This window comes from Neoarius graeffei, chromosome 11, assembly GCF_027579695.1.
Source record: "Neoarius graeffei isolate fNeoGra1 chromosome 11, fNeoGra1.pri, whole genome shotgun sequence".
Taxonomy (NCBI): domain Eukaryota; kingdom Metazoa; phylum Chordata; class Actinopteri; order Siluriformes; family Ariidae; genus Neoarius; species Neoarius graeffei.
The window spans coordinates 53,480,774-53,506,964 of record NC_083579.1 but is presented as its reverse complement, the minus strand read 5'-3'; the positions used below and the strand labels follow the sequence as shown (position 1 = coordinate 53,506,964).

Here is a 26,191-nt window from a genome sequence, read left to right as displayed (position 1 = left end):
AGAATGTAAACAAACCGCCGAAATGACAGGAGCAATTTGTGGAAAATGCTATAATTCTTGAAAAATAAAAAAAGTTCTTACCGTCAATACTTTTATTCCATATTTTGTTGCTTTTTTTGGGGGGGGGGGTTGTTTTCGGGTAGAGTTTTTATTTCATCCTTGGTTGGTTCAGCAACACGCTCCGCCATTTTGTTTTTCTCTACTCATGGTATATGAGCTGATATCCTAGTAGTAGAGTAGCCAATCAGAGCGCGTGATTGCTCATATCTAGTGAATGCGGATAGAATAAAATGCATTATATGTTCAAACATTCAGATACTTGCAGATACATTCATAACATTTTAATGCATTATGAATGCTTTCAGAGGAAGTGTTACCACCTTTCTTTAAAAAGATCACTGCTGTTTATTATGCATTACTCTTTCTGAAGTTCAATACTTTCTTACCATCTCCAGAAATATTAGTCAATCTGAATCCTTTCAACATTTATAAACTGTATGGGCAACAAATCCTGAACTCAGCCTTGGCATCAAAGTAGGTTTTATTGCTTCAGATGTTAAAAACTAAAGTCTGTGTATAACCTGATCCATTTTTGCCTTCATGTTTAATAATACAGCATCAGCTTGTACTTGCAACAAAATTATTACAAAGGCTCTTCTTTCTCCTTTCAAAGTGTTTTCCCCCTAAGAACTGTCTGGTTGGTGGTTGGTTAATCCTCCTTCAAAGTGTATACTATATTTGTGCATTAGCCAGGTTATCTCCAGCAGGCATAGTGCATAATAGTATTTCTCAGAATCAATGGCTCTACCTGCTCCACAAAAGGCACCTGAGCAACTGCCCCATGGTGCATTGCAGGCCACTTGAGTCAACATGCTATAAATGGAGCGGTATCACCTGCCTGGTCAGGAAACTCTGTTACTTAATGAGCAGTTTTTTTAAGTGTCACTCTAAGACACGGCATCGATCTGTTCACATTGATGAAATCAGTGTGTAAGGTTCCCATCACAGTGGGAAAAACAGAGTCCTCTACAGCTTCCTGTCACTGGACAAAGACAAACAGAAGTAGATCTTTGATATAGTAGATAAAGACCTTGGTTTATTTCTGGAAGGCAGGTAAATCAATAATATTTTAGAAAACATTGATTTTGATAAATTGTAGATGTGTTCCAATTTTGAATATAGACTAAACCATCTTTCTTTTTTCAGTGATCCAATCTACATTGACAGTCTTTTTTTTTTTTTACTTAAATGCTGAATTATGAATTATATTGGGAGTATATACACAAAGATAAGGAAATGTTCTACATGCTAGTTGTTAAGGATGATTTCCTTTAGCAAGTAAGATAAAGGTTAGATCATATTGTTGGAGTCAATTTGTGGTAAAATCCATCCATCCATCATCCATAACTGCTTATCCTGTGCAGGCAAGCTGGAGCCTATCCCAGCTGACTATGGGTGAGAGGTGTGGTACACCCTGGACAAGTCGCCAGATCACCGCAGGGCTGACACAGAGACAACCATTCACACTCAAATTCACACCTACGGTCAATTTAGAGCCACCAATTAGCCTAACCTGCATGTCTTTGGACTGTGGGGGAAACCGGAGCACCTGGAGGAAACCCATGCAGACACGGGGAGAACATGCAAACTCCACACAGAAAGCCCCCGTCAGCCACTAGGCTCGAACCCAGAACCTTCTTGCTGTGAGGTGACAGTGCTAACCACTACACCACCGTGCTGCATGGTAAAATCCAAATAATTCCAAATCTTTCACAAAATGCTTTCACATCTGTAGTGCTGACAATGGTGATACACTGGCATATAACACACTGTCATTATGAGCTGCTACATCCTTGGGTTATATCTTTAGTGATGTACAGCTCAAAATCTGTGACCACTACACAAGTGAAAAGTATACCCTATATGGTCAAAAGCTGGTCAACACCTGACCACCACACAAGTATGTGGGGCCTTCCCGAAATTGTTGCCAAAGTTGGACATGCACAATTGCTTAAGATGTCTTTTTGTACTCTAGCATTAAAATTTCCCTTCAATGGAACTAAGAAGCCTAGTCCAAACATGTTCTAGCATGACGATGCCCTTGTGCACAAAACAAGGTCCATGGAGACATGAGGTGCTTTTGGACCAGAGTAACTTTTTCATAGTTCTTTGAACTGTTGGAGGAAGTTCTCTATTTATGTGTCTGCATTGCAGGAACAGAGAACAATTATAGTTTTTAGATTGCCATTTTGAGGGACTTTTTAGCTTCTACTTCAGGGTACATAGTCTCCCAGGACAAGAGGAACTTGGAGTGATGTAAGTGTATGGTGATTGGCCCAGAAGTAAGGTTACATTGATTGGTCAAACATGAACTAATGCAGGCCTGGCAACTGCCATTTTTGAAAATCCACATATAACATTAGCTGTGTAAACAACAGCTGTTAATATTGGCATCAAGAAATGAAGGGAAAAATGGACAAATGGACCAACAGGTTTTATTAAGCATATATGTGATGCTGTAAACACTGCAATTTTGACACGTCTAAGCAAAATATAAAAATCTTCCTTAGCATTTCCAAGCCAGCTTATGTCACTGCAGTATACCTACAGGCAGTGCGATTGCAAACAGAAAAAAAGCCTTTGAAGGTATGTAGTTCTCATGGGAGCTCCCCAGTGGGTAGTTCTGCTCAGTAAGTCCCTAAAACTGTTTGGTCTGAAAGTGCCTATGGTTTGCCAAGGATAGTGTGGAAGAACTCAGGTGGCCTGCTTGCATAAAACCTTGACCTCAACCCTACTTAATATTTTTGGGATAAATTGCAATGCTGACTATGCTCCAGGCCTCCTCACCTACATCAATCCCCATAGTCAAGCTCCAAACTCTAGTGGAAAGCCTTCACAGAAGAGGGGAATTTATTATAATAGCAAAGGGGGGGGGGGGGGGGGGGGTCTAAATTTGGAATGGGATGTTAAAAAACAAAACAAACATGAGTATTATGGTCAGGTTTCCATAAGCTTTTGGCCATACAGTTTATGTAATCGTCATTTTTCTTTTCTTAAATACAGTTGGAGAGCTCCTAGGATCATTCAAGCACACAAACCCCTCCACCACAATAAGGTGGCAGTTCTAGGAGGGGGGGGGGGGGGGGGGGGTCCTGGTCACGGAACACTGGACCAGCTCTATACCCTTCATAGGGTGCTCGAGGGTTCATGGGAGTTTGCCCAACCAGTCCACATGTGCTTTGTGGATCTGGAGAAGGCATTCGACCGTGTCCCCCGTGGTATTCTGTGGGGGGTGCTTCGGGAGTATGGGGTTCGGGGCTCTTTGCTAAGGGCTGTCCGGTCCGTGTACGAACGGAGCAGGAGTCTGGTTCGCATTGCCGGCAGTAAGTCAGACCTGTTCCCGGTGCATGTTGGACTCCGTCAGGGCTGCCCTTTGTCACCGGTTCTGTTCATAATTTTTATGGACAGAATTTCTAGGCACAGCCAGGGGCCGGAAGGAATCCTGTTTGGGAACCACAGGATTTCATCTCTGCTTTTTGCGGATGATGTTGTCCTGTTGGCTTCTTCAAACCAGGACCTTCAGCATGCACTGGGGCGGTTTGCAGTCGAGTGTGAAGCGGCTGGGATGAGAATCAGCACCTCCAAGTCCGAGGCCATGGTTCTCGACCGGAAAAGGGTGGCTTGCCCTCTCCAGGTTGGTGGAGAAGTCCTGCCTCAAGTGGAGGAGTTTAAGTATCTCGGGATCTTGTTCACGAGTGAGGGAAGGATGGAGCGTGAGATCGACAGGCGGATCGGTGCAGCCTCCGCAGTGATGCGGTCGCTTTACCGGTCCGTCGTGGTGAAGAAGGAGCTGAGCCAAAAGGCGAAGCTCTCAATTTACCGGTCGATCTACGTTCCGACTCTCACCTATGGTCATGAGCTTTGGGTAATGACAGAAAGAACAAGATCGCGGATACAAGCGGCTGAAATGAGTTTCCTTCGCAGGGTGGCTGGGCGCTCCCTTAGAGATAGGGTGAGAAGCACAGTCACTCGGGAGGAGCTCGGAGTAGAGCCGCTGCTCCTCCACATCGAGAGGAACCAGCTGAGGTGGCTCGGGCATCTTTTTCGGATGCCTCCTGGACGCCTCCCTGGGGAGGTGTTCCAGGCATGTCCCCCCGGGAGGAGGCCCCGGGGAAGACCCAGGACACGCTGGAGGGACTATGTCTCTCGGCTGGCCTGGGAACGCCTCGGTGTTCTTCCCGAGGAGCTGGCCGAGGTGTCTGGGGAAAGGGAAGTTTGGGCTTCCATGCTTAGACTGCTGCCTCCGCGACCCGGTCCTGGATAAGCGGAAGAAGACGAGACGAGACGAGACAGTTGGAGAGCTATGTAGTGGCCCAAGAATCTTGAACTAATTATGTTTTAAACTAGGGTCTGCTATAGGGTGGTACCCCCTGAATGTTCAAATCCACCTCTATCTAGCTCGTGTCTCTAAATGGAAGACAGAAATGCACTGTTCCAGTCTACAAATTGCATATCAAATTGAATTAAGGCCACGTTCCCAAAATGCCCTTTGCTAATTTGTCCAGAGTTTAAAAAAGCAAGCAAAGATAGAGTGGAAGGGAAATTTATTTTGGCATATGAATGGATGTCTGAAGTCATGGTGCGGACCACTGCAGGCATTTTAGATTGAGATCCATGCCTTGATCTACTTATACAAAAAACAAGATTCATCAGACAGAACATGAGTCTGTAGAAACAAAGCCACTTACCAACAAGAACATTCTGGTGGCATTAAACACTCCAAACATTACAGTTGTGAACTCTCTAGGCTCATACATCAAATAGAGCAGTAAGATAGAAATATCCCCTGAGGAGACATAAGCACAAAAAAGCACATATCATTATTCTCTCTCTCTCTCTGTCACTTTGGGCTTGAGAGTACCAACACCCAGAGAGGGCATTTATAACCATGCTCAAAAGAGCTTAGAAGTATTATCAACACAAACAGACAGCTCAGCCAGCGCACTCACATTTGCCTGACTGATAAATTCCCAGAGTTAGAATTGTTTTAATGACAGGAAATTAGGTCGGTTCATTACAAATGGCACACATATGTACCATAGAGCTCCTGGGAAATAACATGTTAAATTACTTCCGACATTATTCATAAATGCATTTATTATTATTATTATTATTATTATTATTATTATTCTCATCTCATTATCTCTAGCCGCTTTATCCTGTCCTACAGGGTCGCAGGCAAGCTGGATCCTATCCCAGCTGACTACAGGTGAAAGGCGGGGTACACCCTGGACAAGTCGCCAGGTCATCACAGGGCTGACACACAGACACAGACAACCATTCACACTCACATTCACACCTACGGTCAATTTAGAGTCACCAGTTAACCTAACCTGCATGTCTTTGGACTGTGGGGGAAACCGGAGCACCCGGAGGAAACCCACGCGGACACGGGGAGAACATGCAAACTCCGCACAGAAAGGCCCTCGCCGGCCACGGGGCTCGAACCCGGACCTTATTGCTGTGAGGCGACAGCGCTAACCACTGCACCACCGTGCCACCACTGAATAACATAAGAAAGAAAGAAAGAAAGAAAGAAAGAAAGAAAGAAAGAAAGAAAGAAAGAAAGCACAACTTTATTCATCACACACTTGTGAAATTCCCTCTCTGCATTTAACCCATCTGAAGCAGTGAACACACACATGCGCGCACACACACACACACACACACATACGAGCAATGAGCACACACACATACCCAGAGCAGTGGGCAGCCATGCTAACAGCGCCCGGGGAGCAGTTGGGAGTTAGGTGCCTCGCTCAAGGTCACCTCAGCCCAAGGCCGTCCCATATTAACCTAACCACGTCTTTTGGAGTGTGGGGGAAACCGGAGCACCCGGAGGAAACCCATGCAGACACGGGGAGAACATGCAAACTCCACACAGAAAGGTCCTCACTGGCTGCTGGGTTCAAACTCAGAACCTTCTTGCTGTGAGGTGACCGTGCTAACCACTACACCACCGTGCCGCCCACATTGAAGTGATTTGAACATTACAGCATTCAATAGTATTCAATATACGAAATCCTGGTAATTTACTGTAGTAAATGCTCTAAGATGTGTGATTTATAAATGGACTTCTAGTGCTTAGGGCTTAGAGCTTAGCCCATTGTGAAAATGGTTATATCATTTGACCACAACATACAGCTTCAAATGAAGTGATTAAGAAGCATTTCAGCCTTTATGTATAGATTTTGTACTGTAGATCACTAAAGGATGGTCCATGGTTCTGTGCTAGTCATTTAAAGCAACATTAAGGAGGAATTTTATCTTAAAATACCAGCTTCAAAAAAATGTGATGGTATATTGACTTGTAGTAGGAAGAATGGCTTGTCTTCCATTCCAAGTGACCAGTTCACCATGCATAGCACTATGTGTTATAATGCGTAATGTTTTATGGCACTGTGAGAACTGCAGAACATTTTATGGCACCATGGGCAGCTTCCAAAATTGGGCAGTGACACTACCTATAAGAAGCTAAATCAGTATTTTCAGTACAGACCTCATGGCAGTCGAGGTAAAGAGACCAAAGAAGATGCTGTCAGAGAAACGCAGGAAGAGAAAAAGAGAGAATGACCAAGCAAGGGACCAGACAAGAGTAAATCTTGGACTAGCTTGTTCTCACTGGTGAGAGCTAAGAAAGATAAAAGGCTGCAAGACAGATGCTGAGTTAGGCTTCTTTCTGTTCAAGTAGTAAGTAATATTACATTAGCTGCCCTACTATGTGTTGTGGTGTTGCACTTGCTTGATGTTTGGCTGTGCTGGCCAAGTTGTTGACTCACTAGCTTTTGATCATAAGTCAGTCCATTTTGACAGGTTAGCTGATAACTACATCTTGAGGTGATGTTAGCAAACTTTGGTACTAGTAATAAGTGCTCTTGCATCAGTTGCTATCTAGCTTTGTTGGCTAGCTTGCCACCCAAGTTTGCATCAACTTTGTGTCAGGGGCATCCGAGTTTTTAAAGTTAATTTAGTTGACTAGATGTTCTTTGCCGGCTAGCATCCCCCAACATTAGATATGTTGGTGTTATGGTTCGGTTTATGTTAGCTTAGCATACTACTATTCCAAATTGTTTGCAATCTCATTCATCTCATCTCATTATCTCTAGCCGCTTTATCCTGTTCTACAGGGTCGCAGGCAAGCTGGATCCTATCCCAGCTGACTACGGGCGAAAGGCGGGGTACACCCTGGACAAGTCGCCAGGTCATCACAGGCCTGACACATAGACACAGACAACCATTCACACTCACATTCACACCTACGGTCAATTTAGAGTCACCAGTTAACCTAACCTAACCTGCATGTCTTTGGACTGTGGGGGAAACCGGAGCACCCGGAGGAAACCCACGCGGACACGGGGAGAACATGCAAACTCCGCACAGAAAGGCCCTTGCCGGCCACAGGGCTCGAACCCGGACCTTCTTGCTGTGTGAGGCGACAGCGCTAACCACTACACCACCGTGCCGCCTATTATTATTATTATCATGTTGTGATTTTTTAAAACTTTCATTCCGTTTATAAACTTTTAAAATCTCTGTAATCCTTAGATTTTATGCTACCTCTGTACATGACTTTGGTAGATAAAAGTACTTTTTCCAAATGTGCCTTATTTATTAAAAAAAAAAACCTTGACTTAAAGCCCCAATATGCTAGAATTTATATTTTTCACTCCTGCACTTCCCGTACAGTTGTGGAATATAATTCACTTTTTTGCCACTGCCATAAATACAAATCATTCCCTTCATGGACAGCTGTACACGTGTATTTGCTTAAGAAGCTGAAGGATACGGAACTGGCAGAAGCCAAAGAACCATGTCGACTGACTAGGTAGAATAATATTACAAGATTTTACACAAATATGACTGCATAGTTTTATTGATTGTGACAGTGGAGATGAACAGCATAATAACAAAAATAATAAGTTTTAGTTTTGCTGAAATCCTGTGTTTGCATTTTCAGGCTATTGTTTGCCAATCATTTGACTGTGGAATATGTGTGTAATTGACATGATATAGGCACATACTGCACATAATATACATTGGACAGTGTAATCTATTACAAGCTAGCGAAGATGCTTTGCAAAGTAGCAAGTTTTCAAGTATTATTTAGCATGAGATTGACAAAGACTGAGCGAATGCTTTGGTGTGAGAAATTTATTTATTTGCATGCTAGCCTGAGACAGGTTAGATGACTTCTGTCATCTGGAAAAACTACAAATCTCTGTGAGGCAGGTATAACACTGAAAAGGTTACAGCCGACATCACAATCTTTCATAAATAATACTGGCAGGGATGTACGCTCTGCTGTCAGATTGTCCTTGCTTTCCTGTTAGCCATGAGCCAGTTCACTACTTATGTTTTGAAGTAAACATGCATGCTCAGACATTTATTTTCATAATTCCATCCATGCTGAAAATCAAAATTTGCACAAATATTGCAAACAATGGCGGCACGGTGGTGTAGTGGTTAGCGCTGTCGCCTCACAGCAAGAAGGTCTGGGTTCGAGCCCTGTGGCCGGCAAGGGCCTTTCTGTGCGGAGTTTGCATGTTCTCCCCGTGTCCGCGTGGGTTTCCTCCGGGTGCTCCAGTTTCCCCCACAGCCCAAAGACATGCAGGTTAGGTTAACTGGTGACTCTAAATTGACCGTAGGTGTGAATGTGAGTGTGAATGGTTCTCTGTGTCTATGTGTCAGCCCTGTGATGACCTGGCGACTTGTCCAGGGTGTACCCCGCCTTTCACCTGTAGTCAGCTGGGATAGGATCCAGCTTGCCTGCGACCCTGTAGAACAGGATAAAGTGGCTAGAGATAATGAGATGAGATGAATGAGATTGCAAACAATTTGGAATAGTAGTATGCTAAGCTAACATAAACTGAACCATAACACCAACATATCTAATGTTGGGGGATGCTAGCCGGCAAAGAACATCTAGTCAACTAAATTAACTTTAAAAACTCGGATGCCCCTGACACAAAGTTGATGCAAACTTGGGTGGCAAGCTAGCCAACAAAGCTAGATAGCAACTGATGCAAGAGCACTTATTACCAGTACCAAAGTTTACTAACATCACCTCAAGATGTAGTTATCAGCTAACCTGTCAAAATGGACTGACTTATGATCAAAAGCTAGTGAGTCAACAACTTGGCCAGCACAGCCAAACATCAAGCAAGTGCAACACCACAACACATAGTAGGGCAGCTAATGTAATATTACTTACTACTTGAACAGAAAGAAGCCTAGCTCAGCATCTGTCTTGCAGCCTTTTATCTTTCTTAGCTCTCACCAGTGAGAACAAGCTAGTCCAAGATTTACTCTTGTCTGGTCCCTTGCTTGGTCATTCTCTCTTTTTCTCTTCCTGCGTTTCTCTGACAGCATCTTCTTTGGTCTCTTTACCTCGACTGCCATGAGGTCTGTACTGAAAATACTGATTTAGCTTCTTATAGGTAGTGTCACTGCCCAATTTTGGAAGCTGCCCATGGTGCCATAAAATGTTCTGCAGTTCTCACAGTGCCATAAAACATTACGCATTATAACACATAGTGCTATGCATGGTGAACTGGTCACTTGGAATGGAAGACAAGTCATTCTTCCTACTACAAGTCAATATACCATCACATTTTTTTTGAACCTGGTATTTTAAGATAAAATTCCTCCTTAATGTTGCTTTAAATGACTAGCACAGAACCATGGACCATCCTTTAGTGATCTACAGTACAAAATCTATACATAAAGGCTGAAATGCTTCTTAATCACTTCATTTGAAGCTGTATGTTGTGGTCAAATGATATAACCATTTTCACAATGGGCTAAGCTCTAAGCCCTAAGCACTAGAAGTCCATTTATAAATCACACATCTTAGAGCATTTACTACAGTAAATTACCGGGATTTCGTATATTGAATATTATTGAATGCTGTAATGTTCAAATCACTTCAATGTGGGTGGCACGGTGGTGTAGTGGTTAGCACGGTCACCTCACAGCAAGAAGGTTCTGAGTTCGAACCCAGCAGCCAGCGAGGACCTTTCTGTGTGGAGTTTGCATGTTCTCCCCGTGTCTGCATGGGTTTCCTCCGGGTGCTCCGGTTTCCCCCACACTCCAAAAGACATGCGGTTAGGTTAATATGGGATGGCCTTGGGCTGAGGTGACCTTGAGCGAGGCACCTAACTCCCAACTGCTCCCCGGGCGCTGTTAGCATGGCTGCCCACTGCTCTGGGTATGTGTGTGTGCGCATTGCGTGTTTTCACTGCTTCAGATGGGTTAAATGCAGAGAGGAAATTTCACAAGTATGTGATGAATAAAGTTGTGCTTTCTTTCTTTTTTCTTTCTTATGTTATTCAGTGAATAAAGGTATTGCAAAAAAATCAAACATATAGTGCCTTCTAGAATTATTAGCACTGTTTAGAAAATGTGTAAAAATTATCTGAAACAAACATTGCACACATTTCAATTTTACAAATAATTTATTTTTGAAACTATTTATATTTGTGCTAACAATTAAACTCATTGTAATTTTCTCTCAAATGTATATGTGCCAACATGACTGACCTCCCTAAGTAATGCAAGATGAGATTTAATTTTTGTGTCATTTGTTGGGCGAATTATCTGATTTTCCTCTTTTAATGAAATAGTTGGTATAATTTCATTAATGGTAATTACAGCACATACTGCATACTGTATATGTGGAGGCTGTGTTCTCTTCCTTCATTTAGATCAGGAACTACTTAATATGATACACCTTGTCTGTAAGGTTAGTGATGGTTAAGGTTGGCAGAATGATATGATGTAAGGTAAGGAGGTCATGTGTCACATTCTTGAGTTGTCAGTTGTCCTACAGTTGTGGCAGACATTAAAGTGAATCGAGTGAGCAGAAAAGCTGTCCTCATGTTCTCTTCTCCCACGACCCAAAGTTAACTTTTAAAAGCAGTCTAGAAAAAGCCGCATTACAGTTATAAAAATGGATTTTTTTTTCCAGTTTAGCTGATGCTTGTGGTTGTCAAGTTTCAGAATCAACTGATAAGCATGTACATTCATAACAAGCTGTTTGAAAGTCTCATCTCATCTCATTATCTCTAGCCGCTTTATCCTTCTACAGGGTCGCAGGCAAGCTGGAGCCTATCCCAGCTGACTATGGGCGAAAGGCGGGGTACACCCTGGACAAGTCGCCAGGTCATCACAGGGCTGACACATAGACACAGACAACCATTCACACTCACATTCACACCTACGGTCAATTTAGAGTCACCAGTTAACCTAACCTGCATGTCTTTGGACTGTGGGGGAAACCGGAGCACCCGGAGGAAACCCACGCGGACACGGGGAGAACATGCAAACTCCACACAGAAAGGCCCTCGCCGGCCCCGGGGCTCGAACCCAGGACCTTCTTGCTGTGAGGCGACAGCACTAACCACTACACCACCGTGCCGCCCCTGTTTGAAAGTGCTGCAAGAAAAAAGCCCTTCCCAAGAACGTCACAAGTGGACAAGAGCATCTCGCCAAGATCCATCTAAAAGTGTCTCAGACCTTGTTTGTTGGTCATTGCTGTTATTCTCCCTATAGAGTTATAATAATAATAATAATAATAATAATAATAATAATAAAACTGTACATTTTCTTATATAACTTATCTTTTCCTGTTTTACTGAACCAAAGATTTTTCTTGTACTCACCAATAGCTATGAGGTTGTTTATGAAGGTGCACAGTATGAGAAGATGTAGTTTCAATCTATCCTGGCCTGGCCTTCTTTTGAACACTGCCCTAAAGGACAGCCTGGCATACTTCAGAATAAACCCTCCAGACTTTTGTTCTTCATTTTCAGTAGAAAGGATGCTTAAAGTACTGTTGATTGGCCTGGGATCTTGTAGCCACAGCAGGATATAGAATATGGCTAAAACATGGCAGGCGATGTAGGCTCCAAAAGCTGCCACCAAGCCAACCTCTTGTTCCAGGTAACCACCCAGGAGAAAGCCCACCACACCCCCTACAAAAATCATAGACTCAGCTATGGCCATACGCAGAGTGCGGCTCGAGCTGGAATCCCTGGTAATATCAGCTAGGAAGCTGAAAGAACTGAGGAAAATGGAAACATGGCCACCAGTTAGGCCAATAAAGGCGGCTGCCAGCAGGCACCAATAGACACTCATGCTCTGCACTAGTACCATAGCCAACAGCACTCCACCACTCAGCAGTGAGAGTATAGAAGGCAACACCATCACTGACCTGCGGCCAGCATGGTCAGACCAGGAGCCCAACATCATTGCTGGGGGAATAGATACCAAACTGGTCATGGCTGTGAAGATCAGCAGGATGTAGGAGGACCGTGCCTCGACTTCCTCATTCTTTCTGTGCTCAGAGTCCCTGCATATGGATATGTTCTTGTATAGTTCTTGGCAAACCTATAGATATTGAGAAAAACAGTAGAGTTAGTATTAATTTTGTAAATTATTGGCTTCACTATGAGTAGGACATTCAACTCTTCTTGCTTGATTAACAGTAGATTTCTTCCTAAAACCTGAAGTACCTATCCTGAACCACCTATCCTGAACTTTTATACAACCCCGATTCCAAAAAAGTTGGGACAAAGTACAAATTGTAAATAAAAATGGAATGCAATGATGTGGAAGTTTCAAAATTCCATATTTTATTCAGAATAGAACATAGATGACATATCAAATGTTTAAACTGAGAAAATGTATCATTTAAAGAGAAAAATTAGGTGATTTTAAATTTCATGACAACAACACATCTCAAAAAAGTTGGGACAAGGCCATGTTTACCACTGTGAGACATCCCCTTTTCTCTTTACAACAGTCTGTAAATGTCTGGGGACTGAGGAGACAAGTTGCTCAAGTTTAGGGATAGGAATGTTAACCCATTCTTGTCTAATGTAGGATTCTAGTTGCTCAACTGTCTTAGGTCTTTTTTGTCGTATCTTCCGTTTTATGATGCGCCAAATGTTTTCTATGGGTGAAAGATCTGGACTGCAGGCTGGCCAGTTCAGTACCCGGACCCTTCTTCTACGCAGCCATGATGCTGTAATTGATGCAGTATGTGGTTTGGCATTGTCATGTTGGAAAATGCAAGGTCTTCCCTGAAAGAGACGTCGTCTGGATGGGAGCATATGTTGCTCTAGACCCTGGATATACCTTTCAGCATTGATGGTGTCTTTCCAGATGTGTAAGCTGCCCATGCCACACGCACTAATGCAACCCCATACCATCAGAGATGCAGGCTTCTGAACTGAGCGCTGATAACAACTTGGGTCGTCCTTCTCCTCTTTAGTCCGAATGACACGGCATCCCTGATTTCCATAAAGAGCTTCAAATTTTGATTCGTCTGACCACAGAACAGTTTTCCACTTTGCCACAGTCCATTTTAAATGAGCCTTGGCCCAGAGAAGACGTCTGCGCTTCTGGATCATGTTTAGATACGGCTTCTTCTTTGAACTATAGAGTTTTAGCTGGCAACGGCGGATGGCACGGTGAATTGTGTTCACAGATAATGTTCTCTGGAAATATTCCTGAGCCCATTTTGTGATTTCCAATACAGACGCATGCCTGTATGTGATGCAGTGCCGTCTAAGGGCCCGAAGATCACGGGTACCCAGTATGGTTTTCCGGCCTTGACCCTTACGCACAGAGATTCTTCCAGATTCTCTGAATCTTTTGATGATATTATGCACTGTAGATGATGATATGTTCAAACTCTTTGCAATTTTACACTGTCGAACTCCTTTCTGATATTGCTCCACTATTTGTCAGCGCAGAATTAGGGGGATTGGTGATCCTCTTCCCATCTTTACTTCTGAGAGCCGCTGCCACTCCAAGATGCTCTTTTCATACCCAGTCATGTTAATGACCTATTGCCAATTGGCCTAATGAGTTGCAATTTAGTCCTCCAGCTGTTCCTTTTTTGCACCTTTAACTTTTCCAGCCTCTTATTGCCCCATCCCACCTTTTTTGAGATGTGTTGCTGTCATGAAATTTCAAATGAGCCAATATTTGGCATGAAATTTCAAAATGTCTCACTTTCGACATTTGATATGTTGTCTATGTTCTATTATGAATACAATATTAGTTTTTGAGATTTGTAAATTATTGCATTCCATTTTTATTTACAATTTGTACTTTGTCCCAACTTTTTTGGAATCGGGGTTGTACATCCCTTTGAATGTATGCACAATTACTGAAAAATTTATTAGGACCACTATACTAATACTGGGTAGGGCTTCCCTTTAATCTCAAAACAGCCTCAATTCTTTGTAGCATGGATTCCACAAGATGTTGGAAACATTCTTTTGAGATTCTGATCCAGGATGACGTGATTGCATCGCGCAATTCCTGCAGATTTTTCAGACGCACTTTCATGCTGCAGCTCTCCCTTTCTACCAAATCCAAAAGTGTTCTATTGGATTCAGATCTGGTGACTGGGAAAGCCACAGAAGAACAGTGAACTCTCTGTCATGTTCATGAAACTATTCTGAGACAACATTTGCTTTGTGAAAAAGTTATCGTGCTGGATGTGTGGCCATGAAGGGATGGACAAGGTCAACAACAATACTCAAATAGGCTGTGGCATTCAAGCAATGATTGATTGGTATTAACAAGCCCAAAGTGTGCCATGAAAACCTTCCCCACACCATTACACCACCTCCACCAGCCTGGACGTTTGACACAAGGCAGGTCCATGTCTGTACCTCAGCAGAAATCGTGATTCATCAGATGAGGCTGTTTTGCCAGTGTTCAACTGTCCAGTTTTGATGAACCTGTTCCCATTGCAGCCTCAGCTTTCCGTTCTTGACTGACAGAAGTGGAACCTGACATGGTCTTTTGATGTTGTAGCTCATCCACCGCAAGGTTTAGCATGTTGTGCATTCTGGGATGCTTTTGTGCTTACCAGTATTGTACAGAGTGGCTATCTGAGTTACTGTAGCTCAGTTCGTCTGTCAGACCAGTCTGGCCATACTCCATTGAGCCCTCTCATAAACCAGACATTTCCATCCGCAGAACTGCCACTCACTGGATGTTTTTTTTCTTCCTTTATTCCACCATTCTGAGTAAACTCTAGAGATTGTTGTGTGAAAATCCCAGGAGATCAGCTCAACAGCTAAACTCAGAAAATGATGGCCAGTATATCTGAGCAATTTAATCTAGAACACAAACAATTACAAAGCCTTCTTGTTTTGCTCTGGGATCTCTGAGAGTCATGGTCATTTCAGTTTGATTAATGTTTGCTATTGTTCTGGGTTTTGAGTGCAACGTAGCACTGTTGCACCTCATGCATGCACTTCTCTCGTACTACACCCTGCTGACCTGTTTTTTTTTTCAGGTGACAGCAAAACACTTTGCTAGAATCAACCTTGATTAATCTTCGTCCCTCTCCCTCTTCTCTCTGAAGCAGTTGTAGGACACAGACAGCCTAAAGGAACAGTCTCAACACTTACCTTGTCCATGACCAGTTGTTGATAAGCTGGCTGCATGATGAAAGTGCTGGTCATGTAAAAGAAAATTGCCGGCTCCACTGTAACAGTTTTCCTCAGCTTCTCCAGACATTGTGACATCTTCTGTTTCACGGTTAAAGGATACACTAACAAAGAAGGATATGTGCCATGTAAGGTCACACAAGCAGCGATGTGTTTCTCTTTAGTTCTCAATTTCTAAAATGAAACCACTATCTATCTAAGGAAAGTCACACTGTTTTGGTGAAGTCACATGCATATCAGCTGCAAAAACCAGGAAGTGGCTTAGTCATGACCTGCTCTTATCAGGAAAAAACCTTCGTCATTGGCTGTAAAATTGTTTAACAGTACTGTACCTGACTCACTCTCAAGTTTCACAGTGTACATTGATTAGCAGGGCTTGTTCCCAGGCTACCAAAGTTACAAAAAAGAAAAAGCCTTTTAGAATACAGCCAGTTTCTGGTTATATCAGAATCATATAGAGCGGCGGATACAATTATTGACACCTTTTCAGATTTACCAATAAAAAACAATTTTACAAAGGTGAGTTTCAGTTACAACAGTTATCATTGGTTAATTAATCAACCAGAAGACCCGCCTCGCCCTTTGATCTTGTTGTCTGATGACACAGCTCGTCACCTGAGATGGAATGTTTTTAGCACGATCAGCAAGTTGAGGAAAACCCGGACATTATCATCGCAGGTAAGCATGGTGGAAAGATCATGGACATGTTTTTACTTATCAAATTCACAGATATTTCATGATCTCCTTGTCAAAACCTACTTTGTTTCTTACTCTTTCATTTGACAGTCGCCATTTTGCATCTAAACGCACGTTTGAGAAGTCACGTGATGTGCCGATAATAGTGATCACTTTCACCGGTGTCCACCATTATCGACACCTTGTGGAATTAAGTGACATTTACACACTGTTATGTATCGATCTTTGTGTAACACTGTTGAAGTAGATGAAGTACTTTAAAAAAATTAAAATGCTGTGATTTATATTTTTTTTCTGATTCATAACAGAATGGAATGTTTATAGAGTACTTGGAATCCTATTGCAATAAATAGAATTAGACCAGAATGAAATTTCTAACATATAAAAAGTTACATGTTTGAAAATTCAGATTTTTCTATTCCATTCAGAATTTTTTTTTGCAGTTTGTTGTAAATATCTACCACATATTACAATATCAGTAGACATTTTATATTTTGGGTCGAGGAATGACATGCGACCTTTGACCTGGATTTTCATGCGGTTATAATGTCAATTGCCTGTAGACATTTACTGGTAAACTACAAAACTAGAAATTAAAGGAACAGTCCACTGTACTTCCATAATGAAATATGTTCTTCTCTGAATTGAGACGAGCTGATCCGTACCTCTCCGAGCTTTGCGCGACCTCCCAGTCAGTCAGACACGCTGTCACTCCTGTTAGCAATGTAGCTAGGCTCAGCATGGCCAGTGGTATTTTTTGGGGCTGTAGTTAGATGCGACCAAACTCTTCTGTGTTTTTCCTGTTTACATAGGTTTTTATGACCAGTGACATGAAACAAAGTTCAGTTACACAAATTGAAACATGGCGATTTTCTATGCTATGGAAAGTCCGCACTATAATGACAGGCGTACTAACACCTTCTGCGCCCTTCGACAGCGCATTGATACCTTCACTCCTGAGTGCAGGTATCAATGCGCTGTCGAAGCGCGCAGAAGGTGTTAGTACGCCTGTCATTATAGTGCGGACTTTCCATAGCATAGAAAATGATCAAAGATATGATCAAAGATATGCTAGACAGTGTACAGTCAGTTGCAGAATAATTTGGCATCCTTCATGAGAGAGACCAAAAATTTGAGCTCAATTAATTGGAAGGCTGTATAGTTATATTTCAGTGCAATGTTGAACATCACTTTGGACCATTCCTCTACGTAGAATCTTTTATTCTTACGTTAGTTCATCCTCTTCAATTCAGATTACAGTTTTTAAATAGGTTTAAAATCCAGACACTCATAGAAACATGTCTCAGTCAACACGGATCTTTGGTGAATCCCCAAACCATAATTCCCATAATCCCTCCCTACAGCAACAAACTGCATCACATGACCCATCATATGATCCTTATCACCTTAAATAGTCAGTGGACTTCTGATTGGCATCACCTGTATACAATCACACACTGCCATAAACTGGTTGAGGGGCTGTACTTTCGCAATGCCAAGGAAACAATCTGAAAGTATACCATACAGTGTTGTTCTGATGTAAAATATCATGTGCTCAGTGATTTCATTGAATGCAAAACTGAGAGCTGTTAGTAATAAAGCTAGCTTTGGAGGAAAGGAGACCTAGAGCAGAGAAAACTGGCTAATGGCAACCCTCGTCAAGAAAAATGGCAGTGTTTTTCTCACATCCCAAGTTTACAATTTCTTACAAATTAGATGCCATCTTCAGACTTGGATTGGTCCAACCAGAATCTCCAGAAACCATACTTCACAAATTCTGCCATCATCGCAACCTGATAAGTGAACCAAGAAATCGCTCAGTTTAGATTATAATGCCCTTAAGGAAAAATGTACGGACCCTATCATGTCCAATAGATGCTCATCACTTGGGCTGATGCATCAGTAGCCACTGACCATCAACTGCGGGAGACAAAAATACTGATGGGAAACCAGGGTGGCCAGTGTTCAAATGTTCATCAAGACATGCTCCATGTATCCACAGGCAAAAGTTGCCAGAATTCTCCTAGTTGGTAAGTTTCTCCTTCTACAGTCAAATCTTATCTTCCTGAGACTATAAGTCACTATCCTATTTATCTTCACAGGTGCCCCTGGTCCACAAGCTGCAAAACAGTCCCAAAGCATAAATAATGCCACATCATATTGTTTAAGTTGTATCAAGCGCCTTCTCTTGCATACTTGCCCCCTTTTTCATTAATTGTGCCAATGGTGTGCACAGCAAATTCAAAAGTGTAGTTCCAATGAAATTCCAATGATGGGTGCTGCATGGGTTATGCTCTGGAAATGCTTTTTTTGTGAATTATTCCCTGACTTAACAACATCCATCAGACTCTTTTGTGCTGAAAACTCTTTGAATTTCTTCATGGTGATGGTTAAAAAAGGAATTCTACATGTGCATTGATATTTATATTAACATAGGAAATGGCTGCATTAGATTGGAGACTGAGGACAATTTAATAACATTTTTCAAGTATGATAAACCTCATTTATCAAGCTGGGTAGGAATGGATTTATTCATAAACCATTCATGTGAGCATTTACACAAGAAATTTGCTATTAATGAAAATCCCATAATTTCAGAAATAAGTTTGTATCCTACTCATGCTTGTAAGTGTGTGTAAATTTGCACTAAGTGACCAATAAGTGACTGATCCGGTATGCCTCAAGCTGTAATGTGCTATATATTACCCAGTGTTCTGCATGACTTCCAATGACACCATCTTGCTTTTTCAGCACAGCATTGAGAAGGAAGCAATTGTGTGCCAGACATATGTCTTAGAGTTATCCAAACACTTTGTTTGAGAAAAAAAATTATATATCAGTTTTCTCATCTCATCTCATCTTCTATTGCCGCTTTATCCTGTTCTACAGGGTCGCAGGCAAGCTGGAGCCTATCCCAGCTGACTATGGGCGAAAGGCGGGGTACACCCTGGACAAGTCGCCAGGTCATCACAGGGCTGACACATAGACACAGACAACCATTCACACTCACATTCACACCTACGGTCAATTTAGAGTCACCAGTTAACCTAACCTGCATGTCTTTGGACTGTGGGGGAAACCGGAGCACCCGGAGGAAACTCACACGGACACGGGGAGAACATGCAAACTCTGCACAGAAAGGCCCTCGCCGGCCACGGGGCTCAAACCCGGACCTTCTTGCTGTGAGGCGACAGCGCTAACCACTACACCACCATGCCGCCCTATATCAGTTTTCTAACATGTATTTGGTGAAAATGACAACTCTATAAATGACACACACATTTTTTTATTTATATATATATATATATATATATATATATATATATATATATATATATATATATTCCCCCCCAAGTCAAACCATTTTCATTTCACATCACATCAAATTTTTTTAACCTTGTCTGTAGCTTGCCATTTTCAAGTGGTTGTTATAATTTTATTGCCCTAGATGTAAGTAAAAAAAAATTTCACTTCTACCACTGAGAAAATCTTTTTTGCTGTTTATTTATCAGTTTAATGTCGTGCGTTTTGGGAACTTTTGTGGGCATCATCAAATGCAAATGGGAAATTGAAATTTAAAACTCGCAGTGCTAGGACAATGTTAGAAATGTTCAGTATCTCTATTTGTGGAGTAAAGCTATGGAACAGTTTGAATGTGGAGCTCATGAAATGTACAACTATAAACCAGTTCAAAAAAAGGCATAAGCAACAGATCTTTATGAGGTATAGGGAGGAGGAATTACAATAACATTCTATTGATAATATAAGTGTATATATGTGTGTATGGGTACGTATGGATATTTATATCATAATGAGTATTGTGTGTGTGTATTATATGTGCGCATAATTATATGATATTATGGGTGTCTGTGTACGTATGGATATGTGTATAGTTATATGTATGTGTAAATGTGTATATGTATGTGTGTATACATGTATAACATAAGTATCTGTATATATGATTTGATTTGGTCTATATTATACCATGTTGGTATGTCTTGGTATGTTTTCTTTTTTGTTTGTTGCTTTTGTTTTCTTTTATATACATTTTTATTATGGCGGAAAGTGATGTTTGATTAGCGGTGGTATAGAGGATTATGATTTGATAAGTTATTTACTTCTTCCTAATCTTTTCCGAACATTATGTTATTGTCTTGTGGCTACGCTATTCTGTTTGTTCATGATGATGTTTTGATTATTGGATTTTTATTTTCTTTACTGTTCGGAATAAAGCAATCAATCAATCAAATCAGCTCTGCATGCAACTGGTAATTTATGAGTGTTTGGCATTAATCAGCATATGCACATGAACTTGAAGAAAACTGATATTTCTGCAACTTATGTAAATCTGGTGGAAAGGTTGGTTTGGCTTCCACAAATATTTGCACACAATTTTACTAAAAATTTGATAAATAAGGCTCTTTGTTTGCATTTCTTTTAAATATTCTTTAAGGACATAAATATTGTATTTGTTCATATTATCCAATCAATTTTGCTAATTTACATGAAGAGGGTCAATATTTCTAGAGGTAATTCTACAATGGCTGCCTTAAAAAAATTATACGTGTCCCATTTATTGTTTTTACAAATCAATATATTTGCCAATGCATGAAATTTATTACATAGTTGTCCCTTGTAAAGAACATTGTGTTGTATACAAAAGACGAGATTTCACTCATCCTATGTTTAGAGCATTATCTGCAGTGACTGAATAATACATAAGTGAAATATCACACCAGGTCTTCAGAAATTCATTGAATTCCTCTTTCAATAGCTAGAATTCAATAGGTAGCATGGTGGTGCAGCAGTTCTCACTGTCACGTCGCATGGTTCTGAATTTGAACCTCATGGCCAATTGGGGCCTTTCTGTGTGCGGTTTGCATGCTCTCCCTGTACCTGCGTGAGTTTCCTCTGGGTGCTCTGATTTCTTCTAACAGTCCAAAGACATGCAGATTAGGTATACTACTTCTTTTTGGCTGCTCCCGATTAGGGGTCGCCACAGCGAATCTTTCGTCTCCATTGCTCCCTGTCTTCCGCATCCCTCTCTACCACACCTGCCACTTTCATGTCCTCTCTCACCACATCCATGTATCTCCTCTTTGGCCTTCCTCATTTTTGTTTGCCTGGCAGCTCCATCCTCAACATTCTCCTTCCAGCATGCTCTGCATCTCTTCTCAGGATGTGCCCATACCATCTCAGTCTCATCTCATCTCATTATCTCTAGCCGCTTTATCCTTCTACAGGGTCGCAGGCAAGCTGAAGCCTATCCCAGCTGACTACGGGCGAAAGGCGGGGTACACCCTGGACAAGTCGCCAGGTCATCACAGGGCTGACACATAGACAACCATTCACACTCACATTCACACCTACGGTCAATTTAGAGTCACCAGTTAACCTAACCTGCATGTCTTTGGACTGTGGGGGAAACCGGAGCACCCGGAGGAAACCCACACGGACACGGGGAGAACATGCAAACTCCACACAGAAAGGCCCTCGCCGGCCACGGGGCTCGAACCCAGACCTTCTTGCTGTGAGGCGACAGCGCTAACCACTACACCACCGTGCCGCCCCAGTCTCATCTCTCTTAGCTTAATTCCCAAGCTCTCCACATGTGCTGTCCCTCTGATGTGCTCGTTCCTCATCCTGTCCAACCTTGTCACTCCCATCACAAACCTTAACATCCTCAACTCCGCCACCTCCAACTTTGCCTCCTGTCTCTTCGTTAAGGGTACGGTCTCCAATCCATACATCACAGCTGGTCTCACTACTGTCTTATACATCTTACCTTTCACTTTTTCTGAGACTTTCCTATCACAAATGACTCCCGAAATCCTTCTCCAACTGCTCCACCCTGCCTGCACTCTCTTTCTCACCTCACTATCGCAGCCCCCATTTTCCTGCACAGTTGACCCCAGGTACTTGAATTCACCAACTTTCTTTACGTCTACTCCTTGCATCTTCATTACACCCTCATCCCCATTCTCATTGATGCACATGTATTCTGTTTTGCTACTGCTCACCTTCATTCCTCTTTGTTCCAATGCATACCTCCATCTCTTCAAACCCAACTCAACCTCCTTTCTACTTTCACCACATATCACAATATCATCCGCAAACATCATGTTCCATGGTGACTCTTGCCTCACTTTGTCCGTCAAGCTATCCATCACTATGGCAAACAAGAAAGGACTCAAAGCAGATCCTTGATGGAGTCCCACCTTCACCTTGAACCATTCAGTTGTTCCAACGGCACACCTCACTGCTGTTTCACTGTTCTCATACATGTCTTGCACCACTCTGATATACTTCTCATGCAGATTAGGTCAACTAGCTACTCTAAGGCCCTGTCCACACGGCAACGGATTCAGGTGACTCCGATACAATTGCTTATCGTTTAGGCCTGGCGTCCACACGGCACCGGCGTTTTGGGTGCCCCAAAACGCAATCTTTTTGAGAACGGGTTCCAGAGTGGAAAGATCTGGCAACGTTGCCGTTGTGAAGTCGTCTGGATGAGTAAAACGGATTTGTTTACGATGACGTCACAACCACATGACTGTGAGTGCTTCACGCCGGGTAGAAGTGTAACGAATATCACCAGGAAAAAGCCTTACAGAGCACTAGTGAGAGTGAAACACGAGCTTGGATATTATTATTATTATTATTATTATGTTCAGTGTTAGTTCACAGTAGTAATGCAAGAAGCAGAATAGTGACAGTAATAGTGAAGCAAAAACATGCAATTGTACAAACACTGCAGCTCTACAGCAAAATATTCATTTATGAAATGGTCTGATTCTTAACACCAGTAGTGCCAATGATCTTCTCATTGCGATGCGAGTTGTCAACAAATCCTATAACTTGGTTCATGAAACGCGCTTACAAAATATTTTCACTGTGAATATTTATTGTGTAATGGTGCAAAGTGAGAGAGAGAGAGAGTCAATCCCGCCAGCAAAAATAGAGAAAAAAAGAGCGATCTCACCTCTTCAGATGTGGGTTTAAGTCCTACAATACATTCCTCAAAAAGGGCGTAGAGGAGCAAATTAATCATTATTTAATTAGCATTCAATTTATTCCGGACCATTAAAGATGCCGCCTTCCGTGTAGAATCATAGGTCATCCTCGCCGCCATTTTGGAGAGGTCAAAGCGGAGAATAAAGATTAGCTGCGTTTAACTGTACCAACAGGTTTGCCATCCAAACGAGATCACATGGGATTACCTTTCACAGGTGAGACTGGAAAAATACTTTTCATTGTATTTGGTCATTATAATGTAATTTTACAAACAGATTTTCCTGACTTTGTGGCTAATATGCATCCTTACTTCTTCTATTGTTCTGGTGTCTCCGAAGGGACCGTCTTACAGCGCCCCTAGAGGTGTGGCATGTGTATTGCATCATTTTCAGCAAGCGTTGCGTTGCCATATGGACCTGATATTTTACTGATTGTTGCCCATTTGGACGCGATATATTTTTAAATAACATCTCGTTGCCGTTGTCGTGTGGATGTAGCCTAAATTGTCCAGAGGTGTGAGAGTGAATGGTTGTTCATCTCGGTTTTAGCCCTGAGATAGATTGGTGATCTGTCCAGGGTGTACCTTGCCTATCACCCAAAGTCAGCTGGGATCCCCACCAGCTTCCCTTACAACCCTGACAGATAAGCAGCATAGATAATGGATAATGGATGCAATTCAATAACCACTATATGTAATGAGGATTAGTTTTGTAAATGCCATAGAGTTTTGTAAATGCCATAGAGGAAAATAGAACCACACGATTCTAACTGAAGACTAACATTGTGGAGAGAACTGATAACTATTTAAAGCATTTGTTTTAAATATGTACCTTGAATCTGAGGCATGGAGGCTTTATACATCGGTGTATCAGGCAGGGCAATAATACAGCTTAAGTGCCTTGCTTTTACTGTTTTTTGATTATAGTTTAACAATGGACAGCCCTCAGCCAGCTAATGATTATGCCATAGTTTGTAACTGATGGCACAGTGACCCTAAACCTAATAAACATGACTAAAAAGTGATGCAGCAAATTTTAATGACACCTCACTAAAAGTTTCTGAATGATTTACTGAATGGCTTATGTAACTATTTCGGCTGATGTAGAAGTTCTATAGCAGAGGGTCAGTCTGTCATGGGCTTTCGGATAAATACATAGGAGTCACTCAGTGCGTTTACATGCACATCCAAATCGAGCTGCTGTCGGTAATCGAGCTAAGGGTCCCAGCAGGGGTGCCAGAGAAATCCAATCCTACATGCACACAAGGAAATCGAGCTATTGTGTGAGGTACATTGTGCACCCGAGCCACAGGTGGCGCTACACGCCCCATCGTGTTGGTACACTTCCGGTTGTCATCATGAAGAAGAGCTATTCAAGAGTATAAACAAAGTTATCAGTTCCGTGTTCACAAAGTTATCAGTTCCGTGTTCTCTTCTGCTGCTCGCTACTACTACTGTTGTCATGCCGACCGAGGCTGTTGTGTTTCCCGCTTGTGGTCTCGTCACTCCCGGAAGGGGCAGTGCTGAAGTAAGTAGCTTGACTACGTAGTTCGATAGGGTTTACATGCACTAAGTAGCTCGGCTACAATCGCATAATCTAGGTCGCGTAGCTCGATTACGAGAAATCCAGTTCGGTTCTATTTCAGCTGAGCTAAGGTGTTTCCATGGCATTTAGAACTTCGATTTCAGTCGAGCTACGGCAGAAATTCGATTTTCTCTATGTGCATGTAAACACACTGAGTGAGTCAAACCAACCGAAGAGTGACACACATCTCTCCACAGAGCTGAACTGAGTAAATAAGAGCTCAAGTCAGTCAAAAGAGACCAGAGGAGAGCTGTTCCCACTGCCACAGCCAGTTCTATTAGTTAAATTTATTTTCATAATAGAACCTCATAGTCCTGAGCCTGTGATTGTGAAGCCTAGCGTTAAAGGCAACCCCCCCCCCAAAAAAAAAAAAAAAACTCCTTTATACTGACAGGTAATATCCATACAAGACATATTTGAGTGTTCGCTTGCTCATATTTGTATCTGTATACCGTGCACAGATTTTATTTTAGAAGAAAAACAACATCCCTTGGCGCTGCCATCTTACTCTCTCTCCGAGGTTCAAGTTCCGTGCTCTGAGTACAAATTACATTGAGAAAATTCTTGATTGTGAGGTCACTTACACACTACATGACTTTCCAAGGCTGAGATCTAGTTGATATACTGTATATCGCTTCTAAATTGTTGCAAACAACCCTAAAGGTGCCCAAGTGTCAAGCATTTGGCTGTAAAAATAAGTCTGGTCATTGAAGTAGTGCGCACACACACAAGTAAACAGGGAGCAGACACATACCCAGCCTTTGGGAGCCTTTTGCTGCCTATAACTGCTGCATTGCTGGCTATTCACAGTGTTTTGTTTTTTCTTTCCCCAAAAAAAATTAGCCGAGGAAGATTATACTTCAAAAAAGTGACATCTATTAATTCATGTATTTTGTTGCCAGTAAAAATCACATGGTTACAAAAAAAAAATTCTGATGAGATTTTTTTAGAATTAGGAAGCTTTATTTGCCAAATATACATTATAGCAGGGGTTCTCAACCTTTTCTGCTTTGAGGCCCACCTATTCATACTTGTAACGAGTTGGGGCCCATTAAAAAAGATCCCCAATTATTTTGGTTCATCTACCCTATTAGAATCTAATAATCTATTGTAAAGTGTATTAATGGGATGCAACATCATGCCCTGTTACAGATGGGAGCCCAGGAATTAAATAAATGCAATAAAAACAAACTGTTTTTAATTGTAGGTATTGTATTTAAAACTGTATGGATGTGCCAGAAGCCAATATAAAACTATGCATGCAGGGCATTCTCAGTCAAAAGGGATTAATGATCCAAAAGTGGAGTCTGGTCCATTAACACAAGAGCTTATTGCCATGTTTGTGTACAGCAAACAAGCAAGTTA

General features: G+C 41.9%; 1 protein-coding gene across 2 annotated transcripts in view; it reads right to left on the bottom strand.

The window, feature by feature from the left end:
* Positions 1-15,689, bottom strand: part of zgc:174356 (uncharacterized protein LOC100137120 homolog) — a 47,980-nt gene extending 32,291 nt beyond the window's left edge. For both annotated transcript variants that reach the window (XM_060934207.1, XM_060934208.1), the window contains exons 1-3: positions 15,495-15,689; positions 11,721-12,447; positions 4,749-4,846 (exon numbers count right to left, since the gene is read on the bottom strand). In XM_060934207.1, the coding sequence (XP_060790190.1) occupies positions 4,749-4,846; positions 11,721-12,447; positions 15,495-15,611 (942 nt within the window). In that variant the 5' untranslated portion in view covers positions 15,612-15,689. The remainder of the gene's footprint in view (positions 1-4,748; positions 4,847-11,720; positions 12,448-15,494) is intronic.
* Between the last annotated feature and the right edge of the window lie 10,502 nt (positions 15,690-26,191).